This window comes from Ursus arctos, unplaced genomic scaffold, assembly GCF_023065955.2.
Source record: "Ursus arctos isolate Adak ecotype North America unplaced genomic scaffold, UrsArc2.0 scaffold_23, whole genome shotgun sequence".
In the NCBI taxonomy this organism is placed as follows: domain Eukaryota; kingdom Metazoa; phylum Chordata; class Mammalia; order Carnivora; family Ursidae; genus Ursus; species Ursus arctos.
Genome location: NW_026622908.1, coordinates 11,170,812 through 11,194,431, shown reverse-complemented (window position 1 = coordinate 11,194,431; position 23,620 = coordinate 11,170,812). Strand labels below are relative to the sequence as shown.

Sequence of the window (23,620 nt, the reverse complement as noted above, 5' to 3'; positions counted from 1 at the left end):
TTTTACCCTTCACTTACTGGCCTCTGGCTCCACTCACGACCTTCAGCACCCCAAGCGTCCTTCCACTTTGCAGTCCTTTGCACGTATTTCTGGAGTTATTCCCCCAGCACATGAATGGCTCCTTCTCATTCTCCCGATCTCAGCTTGTCTATGGCTCCCTTAGAGAGTTCTTCCTTGATCACCTCATTAAAATGGGCTTCTGCAGTTGCCCTTTTTCTTCTTCTTGGTTCTGATACAGTCTGTAGTCCTATTGCTCATTTATGTATTTTCTAGTTTATTGTCAGTCTTTTCTACATGAGGCCACAAATGCCATGAAGATAGAGACCAAGTCTGTCTATTCACTTCTGTATTTGCAGACCGCCACAGTCACTGAATTAAAGAAAAAAAGAAATGCATGAATGAATAACAATATCAGAAAACAGACCGTACACAAGATTGCCTTTCAGTGCCAGATTTCATTGTATTCTTGGGGGGTGTGTGTGTTTTAACCTTAAGAATAGGAGTAATTGTATTTTTAAATTTTCCTATAAAGCATGAGATTGGGTGATTGGGTAAATGGTTTGTTGCTATTGTGGGTTTAGATATGCTGTCAGGCTTTTAATCTGAGTATTTCTCAGTTCCTAGTATCAGAAATTCATAAGCAATATCACAATCAGGAGGGCTATGGAACACAGAGACAATCCCAGATACTGAAGCTCATCCAGGACTGTCTCTTAATGGCATCCATTTAGAAAGAGTAAGGAAAGCTCACTTGAAATTGAAATATGGGAAAACATGTGGGACCATTAGCAGGATGGCACAGTGGGGATTGGGTGGTAGTTCTAGGTCCGAGACTAATTATGAACTCTGGGCAAGTCACTTAGCCTCTCTGAGTGTTGTTTTCATTTGTAGGAGTGAAGATGAGGGGTTAGGTCAATGACTTGGAAGCTGTGCTCTGTTGAAGTTTGTAAGCTCTGGTGTGATGCATGGGAAGGGAGTTCTCAACCCCTGCTCTAAACAGAGAAACTGCTTTGATTGAATTTTTATATTGAAGCACTGAATACATTTGAATTTTCAAACAGGTTTTACTGCTTCAGAACATTTGAACACCACTAGGGTGGACTGTTTCCACTATCTAATGGTAACTTTTCAATACTCTAAAAAAGTATGAATTCAATTTTTAAAATTAATTGAAGACAGACTCTATGCAAGGCACATGCTGGGTGCTGGAAGGTGAATATTGTACATGGCCTAACCTATAGTCTGTTGTAACCAGATACGGTGTCTAGTAAAAGTCCACAACAGTGACATAAGCACAGAACTATAAAGCTCAGAAGAGGGGAAGTTCTGGGGATATGTATGTATGAATATATGTGTGTGTGTACGTATATGTATGTATATGTATGTATATACATGTACAGACACATAACATATGAATGTATTAACATATTAACATATATGCATTACAGGCTACACATGAATATATTATATATTGATCTTCTACTTACATATAAAACATTATATATAATACATATGCACATATATATTTCATATGCACCCGAGAAGGAAATGAGGTAAAATTTGTGTTTAATAGATGTGTCTAGTTCATACTAGAACTTTCATCTCCCTTCATGTTCTACTCTCCCGAATCACAATGTTTTCACGCTACAGGTAGTTGAAGGGTAACTACATCATTGCTGATGTACCCCTCATTGTTTCTTACCAGACTGTGTGTTAGTCTCTTTACACTTGTGATGGTGCAGACAATGGTTATGGTCTGTAAGGAGACAGATTTGTCAAATACTGCTTTGTTTCATTAAATGGACATCCATTTTACACTGCAAATCATAGCATGAGACTTAAGTATTAATTCCATCAAGAGATTTACCATATTTTTTAAAGAAGTAACTATTTTTTCCATTTCTGGATCAAGAAGTTATTCTGGCAGTTATTTCAACTGGAAACCCTAATGGCTTTGAAGATTCTCAACACCTCCTAAAGGCTCCCATAATGGTGATCTTTAAAGACAATGTTGTTCACCTTTATTTCCCACATAGAGCTTAGCAGAGAATCTTATGTATAAAGCACTCAGTTTTTTAATAAGAAAATGTCAATTATTTTATAGGAAGCAAACCCCTTATTGATAGGAGCTGGCAGTAGTGTAAATTGTGCTACTAAGTATCGATAACATTTTATTACCAAGTTAGCACAGATTACATTTACCCATCAGATCTAAAATGAAAAAAAGAAAATACTGATTTTTATGATGGTAGCTGTAAAAATACCAGTATTTTAGGATGAGCCATCAATGTTAATGGCTCTGCAATAAAGTATGAGTATATACAAATTCAAAGAAAATGGTTAAAGTTTGAAAATTCCTTGGAAAAAATGGAAACACATTCTGAAATACACACCAGTATTCAGTCACCTTCCATACAAGAAGTCGGTGAACTTTTTCTGTAGAGGACAAGATGGTAATATTTTTGGTTTTGTGAGCCACATGGTCTCTGTTAGAACTACTCAGACCTGCCAATTTACCTCGTTAGCAGCAGAGAATATATTAATGAACGGGCACCACTGTGTTCCAGCAAAGAAGGCATAGAGCCAGATTTGGCCCAGGGATCACAGTTTACCAACGCTGACCTATATGGTTACTAATGATTCCTGTACATGTCTTTGTTTTTCCAATGAAAATTTATTTTTTATTTAGTTTTTTTGGTGTAAAGTTCGATGATTCATTAGTTGCGTATAACACCCAGTGCACCATGCAATACGTGCCCTCCTTACTACCCATCACCAGCCTATCCAATGAAAATTTAAAGATATTTTTTAATGCTGGGTCTAAAGATTTTCAAAAGAATCATTTTCAAACTCTCCATTCCAAGATTACATGTAAGGAGTTAAATAAGTGGAGATATGTTCTAATTTACCATACTTTAGCAGTAGCTGTCAAATGTGGTATTTACACTACTATGGACATAATTCAGCACATGAAATTAATTTCATGTGGTAAAGTCCGTCCTTTACAACATTTGATGATACTGAGTATCACCGCTGGCAAATACCAATGAATAATGGTCATCTGGGCTTGTAATTTGTAATTAATAATTTAATTTGGGAGATTGAAAATATTTTTAGCACAACTGACTTAAGATCTTTTTTCAATGTTGGGAAAGTACACAAAACTTCATGAACCAACTTGATTCAGAATAATGAAGAACTCAAGAGCCTCAGGTATTACAAACCACTAAGATGTGATTTACCTGAAACTACAACCTAAGTTTGAATTCTCAGCTCAGATAAAATGTCATTTACACATTTTACTCATTCTGTATCACTCGATAACTGCCAACTCTCAGAAATATGGTGGTGGCTCAAATGAAAACTTTCGCTGTTCTAGAATAACTACTGAGCATACAAATAACTTTTCCTGAAAGTGTATCCTCTACCATCTGAGAGGCTGTGTGGTCTAGAGGAAAGCAGCACTGGACAGGCATTAGGAGACCTGGTTACCAGTCCCAACATGCTATAAATCAACTAGATCTGAACAAGCTGGTTGCCTAGAATACATTCATTTACTCTTCCGTAATGTAGGAATAACACCATTCACCCGTGCTAGGGTGATAGCTTGTATTAGTAGGTATGCGGGTCCCTTGTAAGTTATCAATTACTATTTAAAACAAATGCAAAGATTCTTTCTCTTTCAATGCTTGGAAAGGTGGTAAGCATTGCTACTTCTAAATTCTGACTTAAGCTTTTGTTTCATTTTGTTTGCAAAAGGGAGGAGAGGTTCTTTTTTTTTTTTTTTTTAAAGATTTTATTTATTTATTCGACAGAGATAGAGACAGCCAGCGAGAGAGGGAACACAAGCAGGGGGAGTGGGAGAGGAAGAAGCAGGCTCATAGTGGAGGAGCCTGATGTGGGGCTCGATCCCATAACGCCGGGATCACGCCCTGAGCCGAAGGCAGACGCTTAACCGCTGTGCCACCCAGGCGCCCCGGGAGGAGAGGTTCTTTTAAAAATGATTACATAATTATCTTTGTGGTCTCTCCCCTCCTTAATATGTCATCACTTCTCTCACCTTGTTGAGGCTGAATGAGTGAGCATCTAAGCGTGCTCAGCAGTTGGAAATATAAGTGTGATGCAGTGAGACTACATACATATATTCATCAAACCAGTTCACAGGGATCGCAATACTAAGTATGCAGTGGCCAGGACAGAATCACAACAGGCAACTTTATTTGTAGAATTTGATCCAAAACTCAAGAAAAAAATAAATTAAAGGAGCTGAGTCTCTATTATGTTCGTACACAAAATAAGCCAAAAAATACATCAACGTTTACCATGAGATCATTTAAATGTATTTGCAAATGATTTGGTAAGGGAAACATGTCATTTACAACACGGGAAACTTCTTTTAACAACCAGAGACTTAAAAGCACTGCACTGTAGGTCACCTAGACTAGGTTAGCAAGAATGAACAAAGTGGTAGGTCCAAAAGGCAACCCCCAAACACCTTCCTCGGATGGAGACTTTGGTAATTGTCCGTGGTAAACAAAACAAAACAAAACAAAAAACCAACACCAACTCCTGTTCTTCACCATGCTGGATGGTCATTTCATCCATTCTTCTCCCGCGATGATGAGTCTGTTTTAAATGCTTCAGTTATTATGAAGACACTCCAAATCCACAGAGCAGCAGACACTTCCATTCTGTGCATCAAGACATAAGAGTTAGCCGACTGAGACAGAGCCGATCTATCAATCAGCAGTGTGCATTTGCAGATTCAAAATGACCATATCTATGTTTTGACCTAAACGCCGTGAATGCTACCGAAAAGTTAAGAAAAGTGCTGGAGAAGGAGTGGAAAGGGAGGAAGGACATAGGAGACCCTCTTGAGTCCCTCCTGCTAGCTCCTGCTGGCAGCATCATCTTATACCTCTGTCTGAGCTCAAACCAGGTTTGGGACTCCTCGCCTATATTTCCAGGCTGTTTACACAACTTATTCCCTGGATTTACTCTAGATAAAATTGTTTTCAAAAATAACTGCTCAACGATCATCTGTCATTAACAAAGCTAATCAAAAGTACCACAAGGACCTGAAGGCAGCTCCAAAGCGGCTTCCAGAAAGGTTTGTATATTAGGAATAGAGTCTCTCATGGTGACTATGAAGGGAACAGTACATATTTAGATATATAAATTACTGGAAAGCCATTAAAAATCAAGGACGTGTGTTAATGTAAATATACCTTTATAATCCCCCCAAATGAATCTCAAACCTGACCTCAAAGAAATACTACTAAATAACACAGTTTCCATACCCCCTCTTGTCATTTTGTTTGCTGGGGCTGAAGGTATATATACACAGGACCATGGTTCTTTTGCTATGTGAAGTTTGATACTGGCCTTTTTCTACTGGGGCTGAATCTTAAGATGGCACTTTCTAACCTGCGTTTATAACAGCCATAAAAAGATGAGTTGGGAACTTTCCACTGATGTCTGGAACTGAGCCAGGATTTGATAGAACCAAACAGACTAATATTTTAAATATGCTTAATCATGGGAATCTTAAACAGATATTTTGGCAAAGATCTGACACTGTCTAACCCCTGTTTCAGGTTGGCTATAGTCATAGCTCTTCCCAAGCATTGTAAGGAGGAAGGGGTCAGTTTTTAATTTCAAAGACATATGAGGATCCCTCATGGGAACTCCTCTAAAAAGACAGGAAAATAATCACAATTAATTAAATCCTGCAGCAAGAGCTTCAGGTTCCCGCATTAGGCCCTGTGATAATTAAACAAAGCAAACAACTTCATAGAACACTTTTTTCTAACACTGACAGTTTCATGAAAGAGCTTATAAAATTTTCCAGGAAGAAAAGAGATTTTTTTTCCTTTCTTTTCTTTTTAATATGCAGGTCAAAATAGCTTAAATCAGCCATAATTGGTCCTAGTGTCAATTGTTAAAATTCTGTAGTTCAAAGGCAAGAAAGAGGACTATTTTATTCCATGTTCATTTGGAGTTTGCCATTCTACACAGTGCGGCTGTGATCCATTCAGACATATAACCTCCTGCGAGAAGTAAATGCCTGCCTGTGCTTTCACCACGCCCCTCCGAATCTGTGCATTCAGAAACAGCAGGAATGGACCTCCTGCAGGTACTCTGACAACTGTCCAAGGCCCACCTGTCCTCAGGACATCCAATTACCTTGCATTTGCAGGTTGTGCAGGGAGATCCAGCCATTGTCCACACTGAGCCGCTAAGCCTTGTAATGCCGTAGCTGTCCAGGCAAGTTTTTCTGATGTCGTAGGCGATGTTATCAGCCAGGCAGGGGTCACTGACACAGCGGGGACAACACTCCCCTTCCAAGATGGCTGTGTACTCACAGCTCAAATTGGGGCAGGTGAGCGGCCAGCAGTCTACCTCTCCTTCCTGTAGAGAGAAAGCCAAAAATGGCTCATCCATGTTCTTATGCACAATTCTGTTCCCAAAGTCCCAGAGTGGGGGCAGTGATTCTCATCACTGTCCTTACTGAATGTTTTAACTTCCACCTTTATGGGTAGAATATGCTTCCTCCTTGAAGAGTTACCACAGATATCGCCTCCTCCAGGAGCTTCTGCTGACTGCCTGGGGCAGCCCAAAAAGAGGGTCGCTGTGTGCCAATGGCAGTCCCTAATTATTTTAATCGTCATACTTACGATCCTTATCATCGCTCTCAGTACACTTCCAGATTAAGTTTTGAGCCTGCAGGCTTTGGGCTTGTTGCTTTATCTCTCTGGTACTTAGCACAGTTTGGTCAAAAATGCTCATCAAGAGGGGCGCCTGGGTGGCACAGTGGTTAAGCGTCTGCCTTCGGCTCAGGGCGTGATCCCGGCGTTATGGGATTGAGCCCCACGTCAGGCTCCTCCGCTGGGAGCCTGCTTCTTCCTCTCCCACTCCCCCTGCTTGTGTTCCCTCTCTCGCTGGCTGTCTCTATCTCTGTCGAATAAATAAATAAAATCTTTAAAAAAAATGCTCATCAAGAGCAATGAGTGAATAGGTGGTAAGGTGCTGGCTAGTGTTTAAAGAGAAATTAATTATGCCTGAGATCAAAGGGGAACTTGAAACACTATAATATTTCAACCACATCATAAACTGAGCTCCTCGTATCAAATTTAAAATTGAGATTGGGCAATATCAAGAGAACTATTTCAGAATGGTTTGGAATGTGACCTGTAGCTCGTAACATCACTAACGTGTAGCAAGGTGTTACAGTTCAGATAAAACCTCTGTGTGTTCCAGAATCTGGCCATTGTGGCTCCATTGAGCTGCCTGTAACTGTATCTCGAGGCAGCCTCTTCTGTTATCATGACAAGTCATTAGAATTTACGCAAACTCATGTCTAATTATTTGGTCAGCTTCATAAGACAATGGCCTTTGAATGAAGCATGAGAGACTACAGACTCTGAGAAACAAACTGAGGGCTTCAGAGGGGAGGGGGTGGGGGAATGGGATAGGCTGGTGATGGGTAGTAAGGAGGGCACGTATGGCATGGTGCACTGGGTGTTATACGCAACTAATGAATCATGGAACTTTACATCAAAAACCAGGGATGTACTGTATGGTGACTAACATAATATAATAAAAAAATATTATTATAAAAAAAAGAAGAAGATGTGGTCCATTTATACTATGGAATATTACTCAGCCATCAGAAAGAACGATTTCTCAACATTTGCTGCAACATGGACGGGACTGGCAGAGATAATGCTAAGCAGAATAAGTCAAGCAGAGAAAGACAATTATCATATGGTTTCACTCATTTATGGAACATAAGAAGTAGGAAGATCCGTAGGAGAAGAAAAGGAAGAAGGAAGGGGGGTAAACAGAAGGGGGAATGAAGCATGAGAGATGGACTCTGGGAAACAAACTGAGGGCTTCAGAGGGGAGGGGGATGGGGGAATGGGATAGGCCGGTGATGGGTAGTAAGGAGGGCACATATTGCATGGTGCACTGGGTGTTATACACAACTAATGAATCATGGAACTTTACATCAAAAACCAGGGATGTACTGTATGGTGACTAACATAATATAATAAAAAATATTATAAAAAAAAAAGACAATGACCTTTGGTGATAGACCACATCTATCATGCTCATCATTATATCATCCAGAGTCTAGCACATGCAAAGTCTTGATATATTTATTAAATACGACCCACACTATACTCAAGTAATTATTAAGCTACATGTTCAACAACTTCAGTTTTCCCAGGAAATATTAACCTTCGGGCTGGGAATGGAAGTGGAAACACTTCTGAAATGTTCTGAAAATTTCATGTCTGAAATTAATCCTGATTTTTCTAAGTGCCTGATGACCGGCTTCTTGAAAAAGAAATGCAATTTTCCAGACTGATATGGAAGTTAATTTTATAGTTGTATTGGGTTTATTTGCCCTTGGATGGAAGCTTGAAAAAAAAATGGCTTTGATTTGAATATATCTGAGTTATACTCCTCAGTATTAGGAGTCAGACTAATGCATTCTATTAAGATGATCTGCACATTCACAAGACTTTCGAAAATCCGATAGCAATTTACAGCACAATTTCTCTAAATGCTTGCCTTCATACAGTATCCATAGACTAAACCACTAATTTCAGCGAATGTTAAACTATGGAATGCAGCTAATAGGTTCTGTTATAAGTTGACTTGGTTGTGACTTGGTTTCAGAAGCTATGACTTCCTCACAGATGGAATATCATATTCACTATGATTGTATTTCCCAACCGTCTTTGCATCCTTCGCTTTGTATGTGGTGTGATTTGAAACAGAGAGAACCACATCCATAAATTAAGTTTTTCTCCCTGGACACTCTCAAACTGATGATACCGTTAGTATTTTTATATTAAGATTCAAAATTACCTTCATTTTTTTCCATATGAAGGTTGAGCATCTGAAACAGAGTTTTCAATCTAGGAAATGTTATCAATGGTAACTATTGTGCACTAAGTACATTCTATGTGCCAAATACTGTATTTGTGCTTCACATATATTCTCTTATCTTCAGAGCAGAACTACAAAATAGGTAGTTCCCCTTGTGTACGATGAAGGAAAGAACGATTGGTGCAATGCGAAGACTTTGCCCAAAGTAATGGCACAGAGCTAGCACGTGGGAGAAGCGAGATTGAATTATTGGTCTCTCTGACTCAATCCCTGATAGATCTGCTATGTTCTGTTATCTCTCATATTGAAACTTTTAATGGTTAGGTCCCAAGAAATCAAAGATTGGGCTCTATGAGAACTACAGGTCCCAGTCAAGGCTTTGAAGACTTTCTATCGTGGGCGGATTTTTCTTGATCTGGATTTGCCAAAAAGCAGCAGTTGGAAACTAACCCAAGTTGGGCCAAATCTGACCCATAAACACATTCTTTTTGTCTTGCATATTGTTTTTTGTTTTGGGTTTTTAAAGTTTTTAGTTCCAGTAGAGTTAACATACACTGTTATATTAGTTTCAGGTGTACAATATAGGGATTTGAGTCTTCTATCCATCACCCAGTGCTCATCACAGTGCACTCCTTAATCCCCATCACCTCTATTACCCATCTCCCCGGTCTGTCTTTGTATATTGCTTTAAATAGTAGAATCTGAATATCTTCAGGCAGAACTTTTGCCCCTTAGTAGCCATGAGACTCGAGCTCCCTGAATAGGATCGTAAATAGCAGGAAACTTAAGCCTATAGGCAACTCAGTTTGCAACCTTTCCCGGGTAAAGGGATAACAGCCCGTCAGGGAAGCGGACATACCAGACACCGGCACTGCTGGCAGCTATGAGTCCAATTGTCTCCGCTCCGATACAGCTTGTGTCCATTTTGATCTAAACACTGACTTGTGACCCTGGTGTCACACTCGGGGCAACAGAAAAGGTCAACACTTGGATTCCGGCAATCACAAGCTGTCCGTCGGCAGAATATCTTTCCGTCCTGTTTAGAAATGAGGTGAAGGAGGTTACATCATTAGGGAAACAAGGTAGCAGCACTAAGAAAAGCAAACCTTATAAACACTTTCAGAGCACACAGGAAAGATTTCTTCGAGTCAAAGTACTCCCCTGGCCACCTTTCATTTTGTTCAAAACAGATGCACGCGCGCGCGCGCGCGCACACACACACACACACACACACACACACACACACCCTCTCCCTGACCTTGCCTGCAGAGCAGCCCACGTAAAAACGGAGATGGTTTGAAGTTTAAAAAAGTCAATATGTTCTTTGAAACTTTTTTTTCCCCTAAACGCTTCCCAAAAAATCACATTTCTAAGTGAAATTACAATTAAACTAAGCAGTTAAAAATGCATATATGCTCAAGAACTTGTTTGAGTGTAAAATCGTGCTGCTGTATTTTTCCCAGTTCACAATGATACCACGAAATGCATTCAAAGGCATTCATTGAGTTTTACCCTTCTCAACTCTGGGAGGAAGTCTGCCCATACCCTTTTTACAGAAGAATTAACTGAGGCTCAGAGATGCTAAATGATTTATCGAGGATGGCATTAGCGATCTCTAAGGAACACTGTCAGGGCTTCCGGTTTCGAAACGATTTTTCCTTTATAAGACAGGTTTTGGGTTGCTCTGATCAGGTGCCACTTTCCACCTTGAGGCGGTTGCCCAACTAACAGGCACAGTACAATTTCCGGAGTAATGGCCCTGAACACTCATACTCACACAGACTTGTGGTTCAACAGCGCTCCAACATTAAGAGCGCACATTTGCAGCCTGTCCCTGCCACACACGTGTTGCTCACCGTAATTTCTCACCTCAGACAATAAAGACGCTGAAAATGTAAGGTAAGATCTGTGGCCACCATTTATGGTTATTACTGCTTTGCTGAATATTTACAAAACCGAAGACTCTCAGAGCCAGTGGTACCTTAGAGGACACATAACCAAGCCTCCTGGACCTACACTGAAGCTTCTCCAGAAAAATTATATTCAAAAGTTATCAAGCCTGTGAGAGAATGGTCTCAAGGAGCACCACTATGGAAGGTACTTGAAGAATATATCTCTGTATGTTAAAAACTGGACGTCTTGTTGCCTCTATCCACTGACCCTTGTTCACACCGTTGCTAGTCACAGAACTCCCAAAGCCTTCTGTCACATTTTCAACTCTTCTGTTCTTAGAAGACAGCATTTATGTCTCCACTGAATCATCTCATCTCTGGATTAAACATCTCTGATTTTTTGACCGGTCCCACTAGTTTTGAGTCCTTTCACTGTTACAGTTGCCTCATCTTCAACAGTTTCAAGTATTTCCAATAGTAATAATATTAATAACAATCTATCATAATCTTAACACTTATTTTGGGCCATACATTGTGCTAAGCCTTTACGCATGAGCACATTTGGTCTTGATAATTCTGTGGAGTATGATTTATACTCCATTTCTCAAATGAGGTAGCTGAGTAAAAGAACTAAATACAGTTCTTCACTAACAGTGTGACCAACACAGTGAATTGGGACTCATGGTCACCTTGTTTTAAGCACTGTACTTTCTTTAATGTAGCCTGATTTCAGTATTTACTTCCCTCCTTACTATGGTTATGTCATGGTGTTGATTTATATTGAGCTTAATGAAGACTAAAACCTCATTAAGCCCTATTCCCATCTTGGGCACTTAGTTATTCGGGGGCAGGAAGGATAAAGCCTGATGTTTATCCTTACTGTACTACACCTCGTTAAACCATTTCATCTCTCCTGCCTGTCACGATGTTTTCTAAATGCTGTTTCTGTCATTCACCATAGTTTTTCCACCTTCACAGATCTGTGACATCGGCAAACTTGATGGACCTGCCTAGGGGTCTTCCTCTACTTCATCGATAGCAATGGTGAACAGGACAGGGCTTGCTGAGACAAGTTTACTGTCAGATGAAGTGGAAATCATTAAGTGCTTCACATTTTTTATGGAGAATGGAAAGGAGACATGCTAGCTTCATATATAATAACACAACGGATTGAAAAATGCGTTGCCTCAAAGCGTGTGCATATTCTCTATGACTGTGAGAAATGACAGGAAATCATAATTTTCCAAAAACCAAGGGGTAAAAGATTATACAAACCCACACATACACTCCAGTGAAGCGGGTGCATCGAGTCAGAGATTATAATTAGTCCGGACCAAGAACTGTCCAGATTCTAGGCATCTTCCAATAATAGGCCTTTATTTTAACTCGCTAGCATTTTCTGCTTGTGTAATCATTGCCCAGAATGACTCCCTAGTGATTTATTTTAGCCAAGAAGAAAAGTAATGGTAGCTACAATATAAAACCATTTGGTCAGCTCAGCTACTGAGGTCACAATATTACTCTCCCCAAGTATAGAAGGACTGGGGCTCAGTAACCCACATAGCTATGTCCGCAAACCGTATCAAACAGGGACAGGCTACTGTACCACAGGCAATGAGGCACAATCAGAATGTTGGGTTTCTCTCGATGTGGGGATTCAGAGAATGAGTAAGTGGATAGCCTCCAGGGCTAGTGCAAAATAAAGCGACTTCATATCTCATCAATTATGTGAAAATGCCAAACGGGCCCCTCTTCGTTTCTAACATATTTTAGAACAATGGCTATGTTCATTTTGCCTTTTGAATGACAGAGTAACTGTCAAGAAAATCATGTTTAATAATGAAAATGTCACAGGTGGCTCCATTAATTCGGAGAGAATGCCATTACAAAACCTCAGCTCACAGAACACAGCCACGCTAGAATCCAAACTTGGAAAGAAAATGGAGCTCAGGGATGATGCGTAATCCTTCCCATGGTCGATTTCTGGGGTCATTCCCAGAGCTTGACCCCTGTCCCAGCGGGGGTGGTCAGAACAAGCCCCATTTATATGCAGAAGATGTGTTTTCCTAACCTTCTGCCATAGACGCTAAATGCTTTTCTGCAGTTTTATAATGAAAGCTCAGCTATAAACAATTAATAACCATTGTAATATTTAAATTGCTCCTGAATTTTAAGAAGCAGGGACATACACGTTCCTAGCAAATAAAAAATGAATTTATTCTTATAATGCCATGGCAAGTTATAGGTTTTATACTATAAATTACACATTTTATTACTGAATAGTCGGCACATTAATTTATTTACTCCAGATTGCAAAACATCACTGTTTTTTTTCCGCCACAGTTTGGAAACTTTTAAATCAAGAAGATGGACTTAGATAAAATTATTGAGGTAAATTGAATAATAATATAACCTGGGGTTTGGCAAACTGATACCTACAGTCCAAATTCGGCCAGTGGCCTGTTTCTGTAGCTTTATCAGAACACAGCTTCCCTTGTTCATTTACATATTGTCTGTGGCTGTTTTTACACTCTAATGGCAGGGTTCAGTATGTGAGACAGAGACCGTACATAAGCAAAGCCTGTCTGGCTCTTCACGGAAAACATGTTTTGATCTCTGATATAAAGGGTAAAATTAGGAATGGTACTCTAGACCCACCCATCTGTTCTACCTTCTCACATGCAAATTTATTGTGGTGTGCTATCCAATCTTCTTTACAAAATATTAATTTTGCCTCCAGGTTACATCCCACAACTAGTCCATTAGCCCTCTCTAATTAGCACCTCTCTAATAAAACCTTTAACAGTCATTGAATCCAACTCTCTCATTTTAATGAAGAGGAAATCAGGTCCAGAGAGGGGAAGGGACTTTTCCACATAGCAAATTAATGACAAAATAGGAACTAGACCTTACTCTGGACTTTTATAGCAATGATTTTCTAATATGCTGCTTCCTTGTACCATGAGGAAGCTGAAGGGTAGGATACAAGGGCTTCGCACCAACTGAAATCAGAAGGATTCTTGGGGCGACAGTTCTCAAAGTGTGGTCCTCTGACCAGCAGCATTAGAATCTCCCGAGAACTAGCTAGAAATGCAAATTATTGTGCTCTAAACCAATCTACGGAACCAGGGAGTCTAGGGGTAGAGTCAGTGATCGACGTCTCATAAGCCCTCCAGGGGATTCTGGTGCAAGGGAAAGTTTGAGAATGTCTGATGGAGAAATAAGGTAACCCAGTCCACTGGGGAATTAGCATGGCATAGCCCTCAAGGTTCTGCAACGAAAGGCAGGTCTTGGAACTGCACAGTGGAAGTATGAAGTCAGGGGAATGGAAAAGAAGACCCTCTTCCTTGAGAGGACCCCTAGAGTTTCGAGGGGAACTAAACTTGCCACTTTGTTCATCTTTCAAAGAAGAGGGAACACAATCTTAGGGCTTGCACAGCCAACTCCTGCCATCAAGAACACCCTAGAGAGGAAGGTATTGACAATACTCCTGGTTAGGTTCAGAGAGCAAAGCAGAATATTTTTCTGAGTAAACTGCAGGATTTCAGAAAGCTAACCTCTACTCTGGCCCCAGGCGCAAACTGACTTATCCCTGTTCTTCACTCCATGAGTGAGTGCCACATGGAGAATGGCAGGGTTATTTTATGGTCTGCTCCGTGCAGATAGAGCTTTCTTCTTGCCTGAAGGAAACACACGAACCCCCTTAGGTCTCCCTACCGTGGCCACCTTCCTCAGTTTCTGGGCGAAGGCTTATATGAGGCCAGGTCAAATGGCCAGCATTCCAGACAATCTCATGGCAAAGGTCCTCTCCGCTTTACCCTCCTTCTGTTTGTGATGACGTGGAGGGTGACTGGTTATTTATGGTATCCATTTCCCTATCCACCTCCATCATTGCCAGAAAAACTTAAGACCTGGCATTGCTCGAGGCTTCAGTACTACATTGAGTTTCAGGATGAAGGCTATTCACATTGCAATTAAGAAAGCGAACAAAACAAAGGAATGCTGCAGGAAGCACAGAAATGAAACTTGGCCTGCACAGCTTGTGCTTTTCTGCCACTGGATTTTCCAGTTACTACTAAGAGCAGCCGGAGTAGGTAAAAGTGCAGGAGTAAATACAGTGTCGGAGCTTTATCTGGTGTGCACCGGCCTAACTTGCAAACCCTCGCTCTTTCTCTTGTCAGTGGCACCTGAAATCTTTTGCCCAAGAAAATGGGGGCAGCTAAGTCTCAAACAGGCCGTTCTGGAGCTTCTTTCCTGCCCACAGAATGAGGGCACACATTGCCACAGAGGCTGAGTGTCTGACTTTACAATTCATCAGGACTCATCACTTCATTTCTGTGTTATCATTCACGTGATCTTACCTCTCTATCCCTCCTTCAGGTTCTCATCTGTACTCTCCTGAAACTTTACTTCAGCCTAAGTGGTACCTCTATTTAGCTTTGATCTCCTCAGTCTCTCTAATGTGCTGTCTGTCAGACCTTGACCGGGCCACGCCCATCCTCAACAAAAAGTCACTCATGATCCTTGGCAGCCCATAAATTAAGTCTAAATTCCAGCGTCTGGCTGGGTCCCTAGGCTTTATCTCCAAGCTTATCGTCAGCTATTCCCTTCCCATACTCTTCCTTTTTTTCAGATATTCTTTTTTTTTTTTTTAAAGATTTTATTTATTTATCTGACAGAGAGAGACAGCCAGCGAGAGAGGGAACACAAGCAGGGGGAGTGGGAGAGGAAGAAGCAGACTCCCAGCGGAGGAGCCTGATGTGGGGCTCGATCCTGGAACGCCCGGGACCACGCCCTGAGCCGAAGCCAGACACTTAACGACTGCGCTACCCAGGCGCCCCTTTTTCTGATATTCTAAGCTCATCATTTACTTCAGGTTTTCCTTATCAGAACACATGCAATGTTTTTGCCTCCCTGTTCTCCCTCTTCCCTCTGTCTGGGATTCATTTTCCACACATCTCTCATTGGCTAAATTTCTCATCCTTGAAGTTCTCAAACTTCACCTCCTCTGTGATGTCTTATTTCTTTCTGTATCTTCCTAGGACAGGGTATACTTCCCCTTTCTATGTACCTATAACAGAAGTTCATGACTCGACCAGGGCATGACATGTGTATCCATTTTCCTGCTCATTTCCATAATCAACAATATAAATATGACCACTACTTAGAGTCATACTAAAATGCTGCAGTTTTCTAGAAGCCAATAAACCTGAGACCTCTCTCTCTTCCCATGTAGCACAGGTAGAAAATAAAGATGTCTTCCAAAAGCCCTCGACAAATTTATAAATGGAAGAACCACAGATGGGTATCTGTGAAAAGCACTGGGCTGTAACGAAGATTTAGGGGTCAAGCCCAGAGAGAGAATCGTTTTTCACTCTGAGTATCTGTAGTCTGGATAATGCTAGAAGAACATGGGTTCCAAGCAATTTGGCAATCTTTCTGTGCCTAATCAACTAAGTGGTCTAAAGGTATATAAAATCACTGTCACTGTCCAGGAAGCATATGGCATCTCAACAAAAGCCCAAATCCATTTGTGTTGGCCTGGCTTTATTGTTGAACTCCCTTAAGTTGTGGACATATTTCAAGACCTCTTTTTTATTAACACTAGTAGCTAACCTGGTGTATTGACTCTTAAACCCAGGGTTGGCGGTGGGGGGGGGGGGGGGCTTTAAAATAACTTCAACTCTTTTTTGGTAAGTGATTACTCATGGAGAGACAGCTCTCTGCAAGGCTCTGAGCTGAGTACTTCAAATATATCTTTATCTTAGTTCACTCTCACAGCACATGTGTCCGTAGAAATTAACCCCATCTTACTGATAAAACCCTGGCTCCGATATGTAAGATACCTTGCAGAGTTCACAGAACCACACCCAGGCAGGACAGTAGGGCTGGGAACCCGTCTCTCCAGATGGAGACCTGGGAATTCTGTCATGGATATCTTGGTTTCACTTCTACTGCCACCACTGACTCGTGTGAAACTTGAGTTTCTGTTTCTTCTGTAAAGGGATAATTATATTTTCTTCCTGAGGCTGTTGTCAAAGTATGAGGGGATACTTAGAGTGACAGACAACATGAGAAATGTTAGCTCATTTCTACCTCCACTCTTATGACAGGAGGAAGATCCTGGGGTGGAGGAAGGAATTGCCCAAAATTATCTATACAGAATTATCAATGACATTGTTTCCCCTACCCTCTCTTCCACACCGGGTCTCTTCGTTTCCATGTGTCCTTTATAAATCAAATTAAGACTTTTCTTTAGATAACATGTGGCTAAGGTACAGGAGAAATTACGTTGGGCTATACTATGTACTATCACTCAATAGTACCTATTTAAATGTCCTTTTTCATGGATGTCCTAATTATTTATCACAGGTGTTTCATCACTTCTTGTCATGGTAAGGCTGCCCTGAAATTATATATAGAACTAAAAACTAGGGAAAAACTTTTACAAGAATTCCACTCTAACTCTACCATTTTTTCTACTAATCAACCCTTTCTGTTGAATAATTTATATAAAGTTAAAATTGTATGCTGTATTTCATATCTAAAAGGGATAAAATAACACAATTAGATGATAGAACACCTCAGCATAGGTGTTCAACCTTTTCATGTAAAACTTCTGTTTCAAGAAAACTTTAAGAAAAATTCCTAGGGTTATATACATTAAACAAATGGATTCAAAAGACTAATGCTGGTGTACTCAGCCCTATAGTGATATTCAGACACCTTGAAGCCTGACATTTTTAACAGGTGTTAGAAGGGCTGAAAACCTTGTGGAAAAGTGCAATTTGTTGTGTAATCCAGGTTATTTTTAAACTGTTTAAATATTTAAACCTTCAAATATGAAATTGAACCAAATTATCACTCTTTGTATTTTAGAGAATTTGAAAGAATAATTTGTATGTGAGGACATACTAATCTCATTTAAATGTATAATATTCAAAGAAATGTATACATAATACTTACTGTAAAGTAAATGTAGAAATACCAGCTGCTGGCAAGAAAGAAAAGAGAGAATCCTGGAAAGGCTCTGAAAGGTCTACATGAATAATGATATTAAGCCCCAAACTAAAACATTTTGGAAAGGGTGAAAGAGGAATACTGAGAGCATAAATGTCACTAGCAGGTGTTTCCAGACTTACAGAATTTTAGAACCGGAAAGAACTTCTGAAATAAACTAGCCAATCTTCTCTTTGTATAGCTGAGGAAAAAGGCTCTGATGGTAAGTCGCCTGCTCAAGGTCACAAAGCCACTTACTAGGAATGCCAGGAATAGAATCCAGGTCTTCTCGTTCCTGGTAGAATGCCTGGAAGTTCAAAATTCCAAGGAGTTCAAGGGAAGGGAACAGATCCCAGGAATAAGAGTCTAAGATGAGAAAGGTTGATTTCTGGCTTTGTCAACTTTTAAATTCAACTTTCTCCTAAGTCTAAAGGAGGGAGAGAATACTCTATATTCCAAGTATAATATAGGAGTCATATAGCAGAGTATTTATTTATTAATTTATTAAAGATTTTATTTATTTATTTGACAGAGAGAGAGACAGCCAGTGAGAGAGGGAACACAAGCAGGGGAAGTGGGAGAGGAAGAAGCAGGCTCCCAGCAAAGCAGGGAGCCTGATGCGGGGCTCGATCCTGGAACCCTGGGATCACGCCCTGAGCCGAAGGCAGACGCCTAATGACTGAGCCACCCAGGTGCTCCAGCAGAGTATTTATTTTGAATACTATCTAAAGAGGCTTATTGCCCTTGGATAATATAAGCCCTGGGTCAAAATATGAAGATAAAAGGATTTTAATTTATGGCAAAAAAAAAAAATCTAGGAATAAATGCACTAATGTCACCTTTAGCATGCCAGTACAGGCTTCATTTATAGTCTCCATCTGAAGGATAATCTTGAAACATCACAGTTATTAACCTCTTTATGATATGACAACCCTGTGTATGAGACCGAGTGGCTTCTGACTTCTTGCTTGTATGGTTTTTCTTTTTTTCTTCATAGTCATAAATTGATTCTTCTTTTACTATGTATTCTACCAACTATAGCATATAATATTAAGAAGTATTTGTGAGTTCCTATCTCAAAGGCTTTCCCCCACCGTAGCCTGCAAATAATTGTTCCATTGTCTTTTGGACAATGGCATCTTGAGCTTTGGAGGAAAGTCTGAAGCCAATCTGAAATTTCCCATGATATGCTGACCTTATCTTGCCCTGATGATGCTTATGGAACTAGGACTGGTCCTGATGGCTTTACAGTGATTGGTCTTGTTATAGTAAGAGAATCCTTTCAGTGTACAAATCACAGTCATCCTTCTCTTTTATCTATAAAATTGGTTTTGTTACATTTGTTGTGTTCTCTTCAGGAAAACCCACTGTGTGCTACATTATTACTGTCAGATTCCATATCCATCATGTAATCATGTTTCTTCTCCACCTTTCCCCCTCAAAATTGATGGGTTTTGGCCTCATCTCCATGGCATCAGTACAGGTTTGATTCCAAGAAGCTTCTGAGGTAGTCTTCACATTGCATAGCTTTCCCCTTCAATTCATTCTCTAAGAGCCACACTCTCCTTCTCTTTCTCTTGTTTAATGATCTTCCTTTTTTGCCTATTTTGTTTGAGCTCTTGCTTTAATTTGAGGGTCTAGAGAAGTTTTATCTAAATGTTTCTTCAATTGTGTGATCTAATTTTGTTCAAGTGGGCATTCTTAATCTGTACTCCTCACCCCCATTTTTGTAATATTTATACCTAAATCCCACGTGTTTTTTTTTTTTTTCATCAAGTGAAGGTGGTTCTACATGAACCTCACAGAATTTCATGATGCAATCACCCTGCCATCACCCTTTTCGCCTGATAACCTAAGCATTGTTTTTTTAAATTTCTAATTGAAATACAGTCGACATACAATATTATATTAGTCTCACATGTCCAACATATTGATTTGACAATTCTATACATTACTCAATATAGAAAATATCACAATACCACTACACAATACCACAATAAGTATAGTCACCACCTGTCACCATAAATTATTATTGACTATATTCCCTTTGCTGTACTCTTCATCTCCATCTTATTTATTTTGTAACTGGAAGTTTACACCTCTGAATCTCCCACATCTACTTCACGCATCTACCCAACCCCCTCTCCTCCAGCAACCAACAGTTTGTTCCCTGTAGTTATGTTTTTTTGTTTGTTCATTTGTTTTTTAGATCCCATATAAGTTAAATCATAGGGTATTTATCTTTCTCTGACTTAGCATAATACTCTCTAGGTTCATCCATGTGTTGTAAATGGCAAGATTTCACTCTTTTTTATGGCTGAGTAACATTCCATCATTCTATATGTGCATATGTATACCACATCTTCTTTACCCATTCATCTCTTGATGGAACTTGGGTTGCTTCTATATCTTGGTGTTCATAAATAATGTATCAATAAGCACAGGAATGTGTATATCTTTCTGAATTACTGTTTTCATTTTCTTTGGGTAAATACCCAGTAGTAGAATTACTGGATTATATGGCATTTCTATTTTTAACTTCTGAGGAACCTCCCCACTCTTTTCCACAGTGATTGCACCAATTTACATTCCCATCAATAATATATAAGGGTTCCTTTTCCTTCACATCCTTGCCAACATTTGTTATTTCTTATCTTTTTGATACTGGCCATTCTGACTAGTATGAGGTGGTATCTCATTGTGGTTTTGCATTTCCCTAATGACTAATGCTGAGCATATTTTCATGCACCTGTTGGCCATCTGTATGTCTTATTTGGAAAAATGTCTATTCAGGTCTCTGGCCATTTTTAATCAGATTATTTTTGGTGTTTAGTCTCAGTTCTTTATATATTTTGGATGTTAGCCATTTATCAGATATATTATTTGCAACTATCTTCTTCCATTTTGTAGGTTGCCTTTTCATTTTATTGCTGGTTTCCTTTGCTGTGCCAAAGAATTTTATTTGGTTACAGTCCCAATGGTTTATTTTTACTTTAGTTTCCCTTAGCCTTAGAAGACATGTCTTGAAAGATGTTATTAAGGCTGATGGCAAAGAAATTACTGCCTATGTTTTCTTTTAAGAGTTTTATGGCTTCAGGCCTCATATTTAGTTCTTTAATCCATTTTGAGTTTATTTTTTGTATATGTGTAAGAAAGTGATCCAGTTTTATTCTTTTGCATGTAGCTGTCCAATTTTCTCAACACCATTTATCAAATAGACTGTCTTTTCACCATTATATATTCTTGCTTCTTTTGTTGTAGATTCACTGACCACTTATGTGTAGATTAATTTCTGGGCTCTCTATTCTGTTCCACTGACCTATGTCTATTTTTGTGCCAGTATCATACTGTTTGGGTCAATATAGCTTTATGATGTATCTGAAATCTGGGACTGTGATACCTCCAGCCTTGTTCCTTCTCAAGATTCCTTTGTGGTTCCATCCAAATTTTAGGCTTATTTATTCTAGTTTTATGAAAAACTACTATTGGTATTTTGATAGGGATCGCATTGAATCTGTAGACTGCTTGTCTCTGCTTCTTTTAACAGTAAGCCTTGACCCTTTGTTGGCTTGTGTAATTCTGCTATTATGTGATTTGGTTTTATCTGAATTTGAGACAAGAGTATGGTTAAAGAGCCAGGACTTACATCCCAAACTTTATTTTACTTCTTAGTCTCCAAGTTGATGTTATTGTAGTCCCTTTGGATGCTTAAGTACTGAAGCTATTTCTTATGAAATTGGAATAAGGCACTTTCAGATGCAAATAATGGAAAGAAAAAAGCAGGGTCACATATAAGTTCAGCTTTTGGAAATGGCCTACAGAATTTGATTTAGGGTTTTTAATTTAGCTCCTAAATCCAGGCCCTCTTCTCCCTCCACAAGCTCTTGAAGCTATGCTATTAATGAGTAATAGATGCAATTGGAAAATTAACCAACAAAAGATTTATGTAAAGAAATCTTCCTGTACTTTATTCATTAAGGGGTGGGGTGGTAGTGGAGGTGAGTTATATTAAAAGTATAGGTTACAAGGATTGTTCATCTCTTGTGGCAATTTCAAATTCTCATGACTTTGGAGAGATTTTAGTAGTCAAAGCAGAATATATGAACTTACACTGCTTAGATTATTAGCATGATTAATTAATGAAATTTTGGGAAGTTTTAGTGATTGGTAAGTTCCCTCCCATGGGCTTAAATAAAACAAAAACTGAAAAAGAAATTTTGGTTTCAATACTAGTCAAGACTCAACTGAGGGGCGCCTGGGTGGCACAGTGGTTAAACGTCTGCCTTCGGCTCAGGGCGTGATCCCGGCGTTCTGGGATCGAGCCCCACATCAGGCTCCTCCACTGGAGGCCTGCTTCTTCCTCTCCCACTCCCCTTGCTTGTGTTCCCTCTCTCGCTGGCTGTCTCTCTCTCTGTCAAATAAATAAATAAAATCTTAAAAAAAGAAAAAAAAGACTCAACTGAAATCTCTTTCTTGTTCCAGGGACTGGAGACCTACAAAGCCTAAAAAGGATTTGGGGTCAGGTTGTGATCATCCTCATAAGTTTGGGGAAAACAGTATTTTCTAGAGAAGAACTAACAAAGGAATTCATTATTGTTTTGCTGGCTGAATGGAGACCTCATTGCCAACCTCTTCCACAAAACTTTCTCAACTATTCTAAACCACAACAAGCTTTTCCTTCTCTAAACACTTTGCCTTTTGAGTCAGTGCCCCACATGATCATTAATACAGTACAAAGTTTAGAGTTTGAGCTCAGTCAACTTGGATTGACCGCTTAATTGGTTTTAAATATATCAACAGGGATCCATCTGTAGAGTGTTATAGGACATGTGGCTACATAAGAAAACTATGAAATTTGGGGCAAGCCAGTAGAATTCAACTCCCTGCTTAGATATTTATATCTTGTGATATTTAGGGCACATTATTTGCCCTAGAGCTTAAGACTTAATCTTTTGAAGTTGTGTTATATGAATTAAGTGTGATGCTACTTTTAAATTACAGGGTGCTTGGAACATAGGAGGTACTCAGTAAATGGGGTCACTGGACCTATGTTTGGATGTGTGGAACCAGACGAATGTATAAGATAAAAAATGAGCCTCCCGGGGTGATGATCTAAACACTTGGCTTAGCTTTCCTAAATAGGTGCCCTCAGGTCTTTGGCAGGTGTGGCAGACTTGAAGGCAGGTGAATGAACTGAATGACTTTTCAACTCTGTTTCGAGAGAGAACTCTGAATTTATCAGGACACCAGCTCCCTAAGAGGCTACTAAACAAGTAATTTCTTGTGGTTCCCATGCCCATAAAGCACAAGATTAAAAAGTCCCATCCCAACAGACATTAAAAAAACTACAACGCAAGAGCTACAGTAAAGTAATATCAAAGGAAAATGAATAGGCAGGATCAACAAAAGAAGAAATAAAGCACAAGGAAATCAAACATTTTAATAGGCCCATTTTGCAAAGCATAAAGCAAAACCAGGTGATGGCAGAATTTTACTTTCATAAACATTAAACTCACTTTTCCAAACAACTTAATGTAAGGAATAGCCAGCCCAGCAATGAAAATGAAAAGAAGACATCAGTTACCAGAAGGCCTCATACTATTATTACCATTTGCTCAGAATAGAGGCCTGCCTGTTTCTGATCACTGGAAGCAAGCCTGTGAGCCTTGCTCTTCCGGATGATGCCACTGCAAAAATGAGTGAGTTCATGCAGGTGATCATTTCAGGCAAAGAGTAGGTGCAATCAGCAAGTTTGTGTAAGTGTGGGATGAGGGCTCATTAAAGCTCTCACCCAACCAGCCTGAAAGGCACTGCAGGCTTTCGGTGGG

General features: G+C 39.7%; 1 protein-coding gene across 2 annotated transcripts in view; it reads right to left on the bottom strand.

The window, feature by feature from the left end:
- Window positions 1-4,195: 4,195 nt before the first annotated feature.
- NELL1 (neural EGFL like 1) overlaps window positions 4,196-23,620 on the bottom strand; it is an 818,389-nt gene continuing 798,964 nt past the window's right edge. For both annotated transcript variants that reach the window (XM_057317500.1, XM_048217676.2), the window contains 3 exons: window positions 9,761-9,937; window positions 6,187-6,411; window positions 4,196-4,691 (listed from right to left, as the gene is read on the bottom strand). In XM_057317500.1, the coding sequence (XP_057173483.1) occupies window positions 4,641-4,691; window positions 6,187-6,411; window positions 9,761-9,937 (453 nt within the window). In that variant the 3' untranslated portion in view covers window positions 4,196-4,640. The remainder of the gene's footprint in view (window positions 4,692-6,186; window positions 6,412-9,760; window positions 9,938-23,620) is intronic.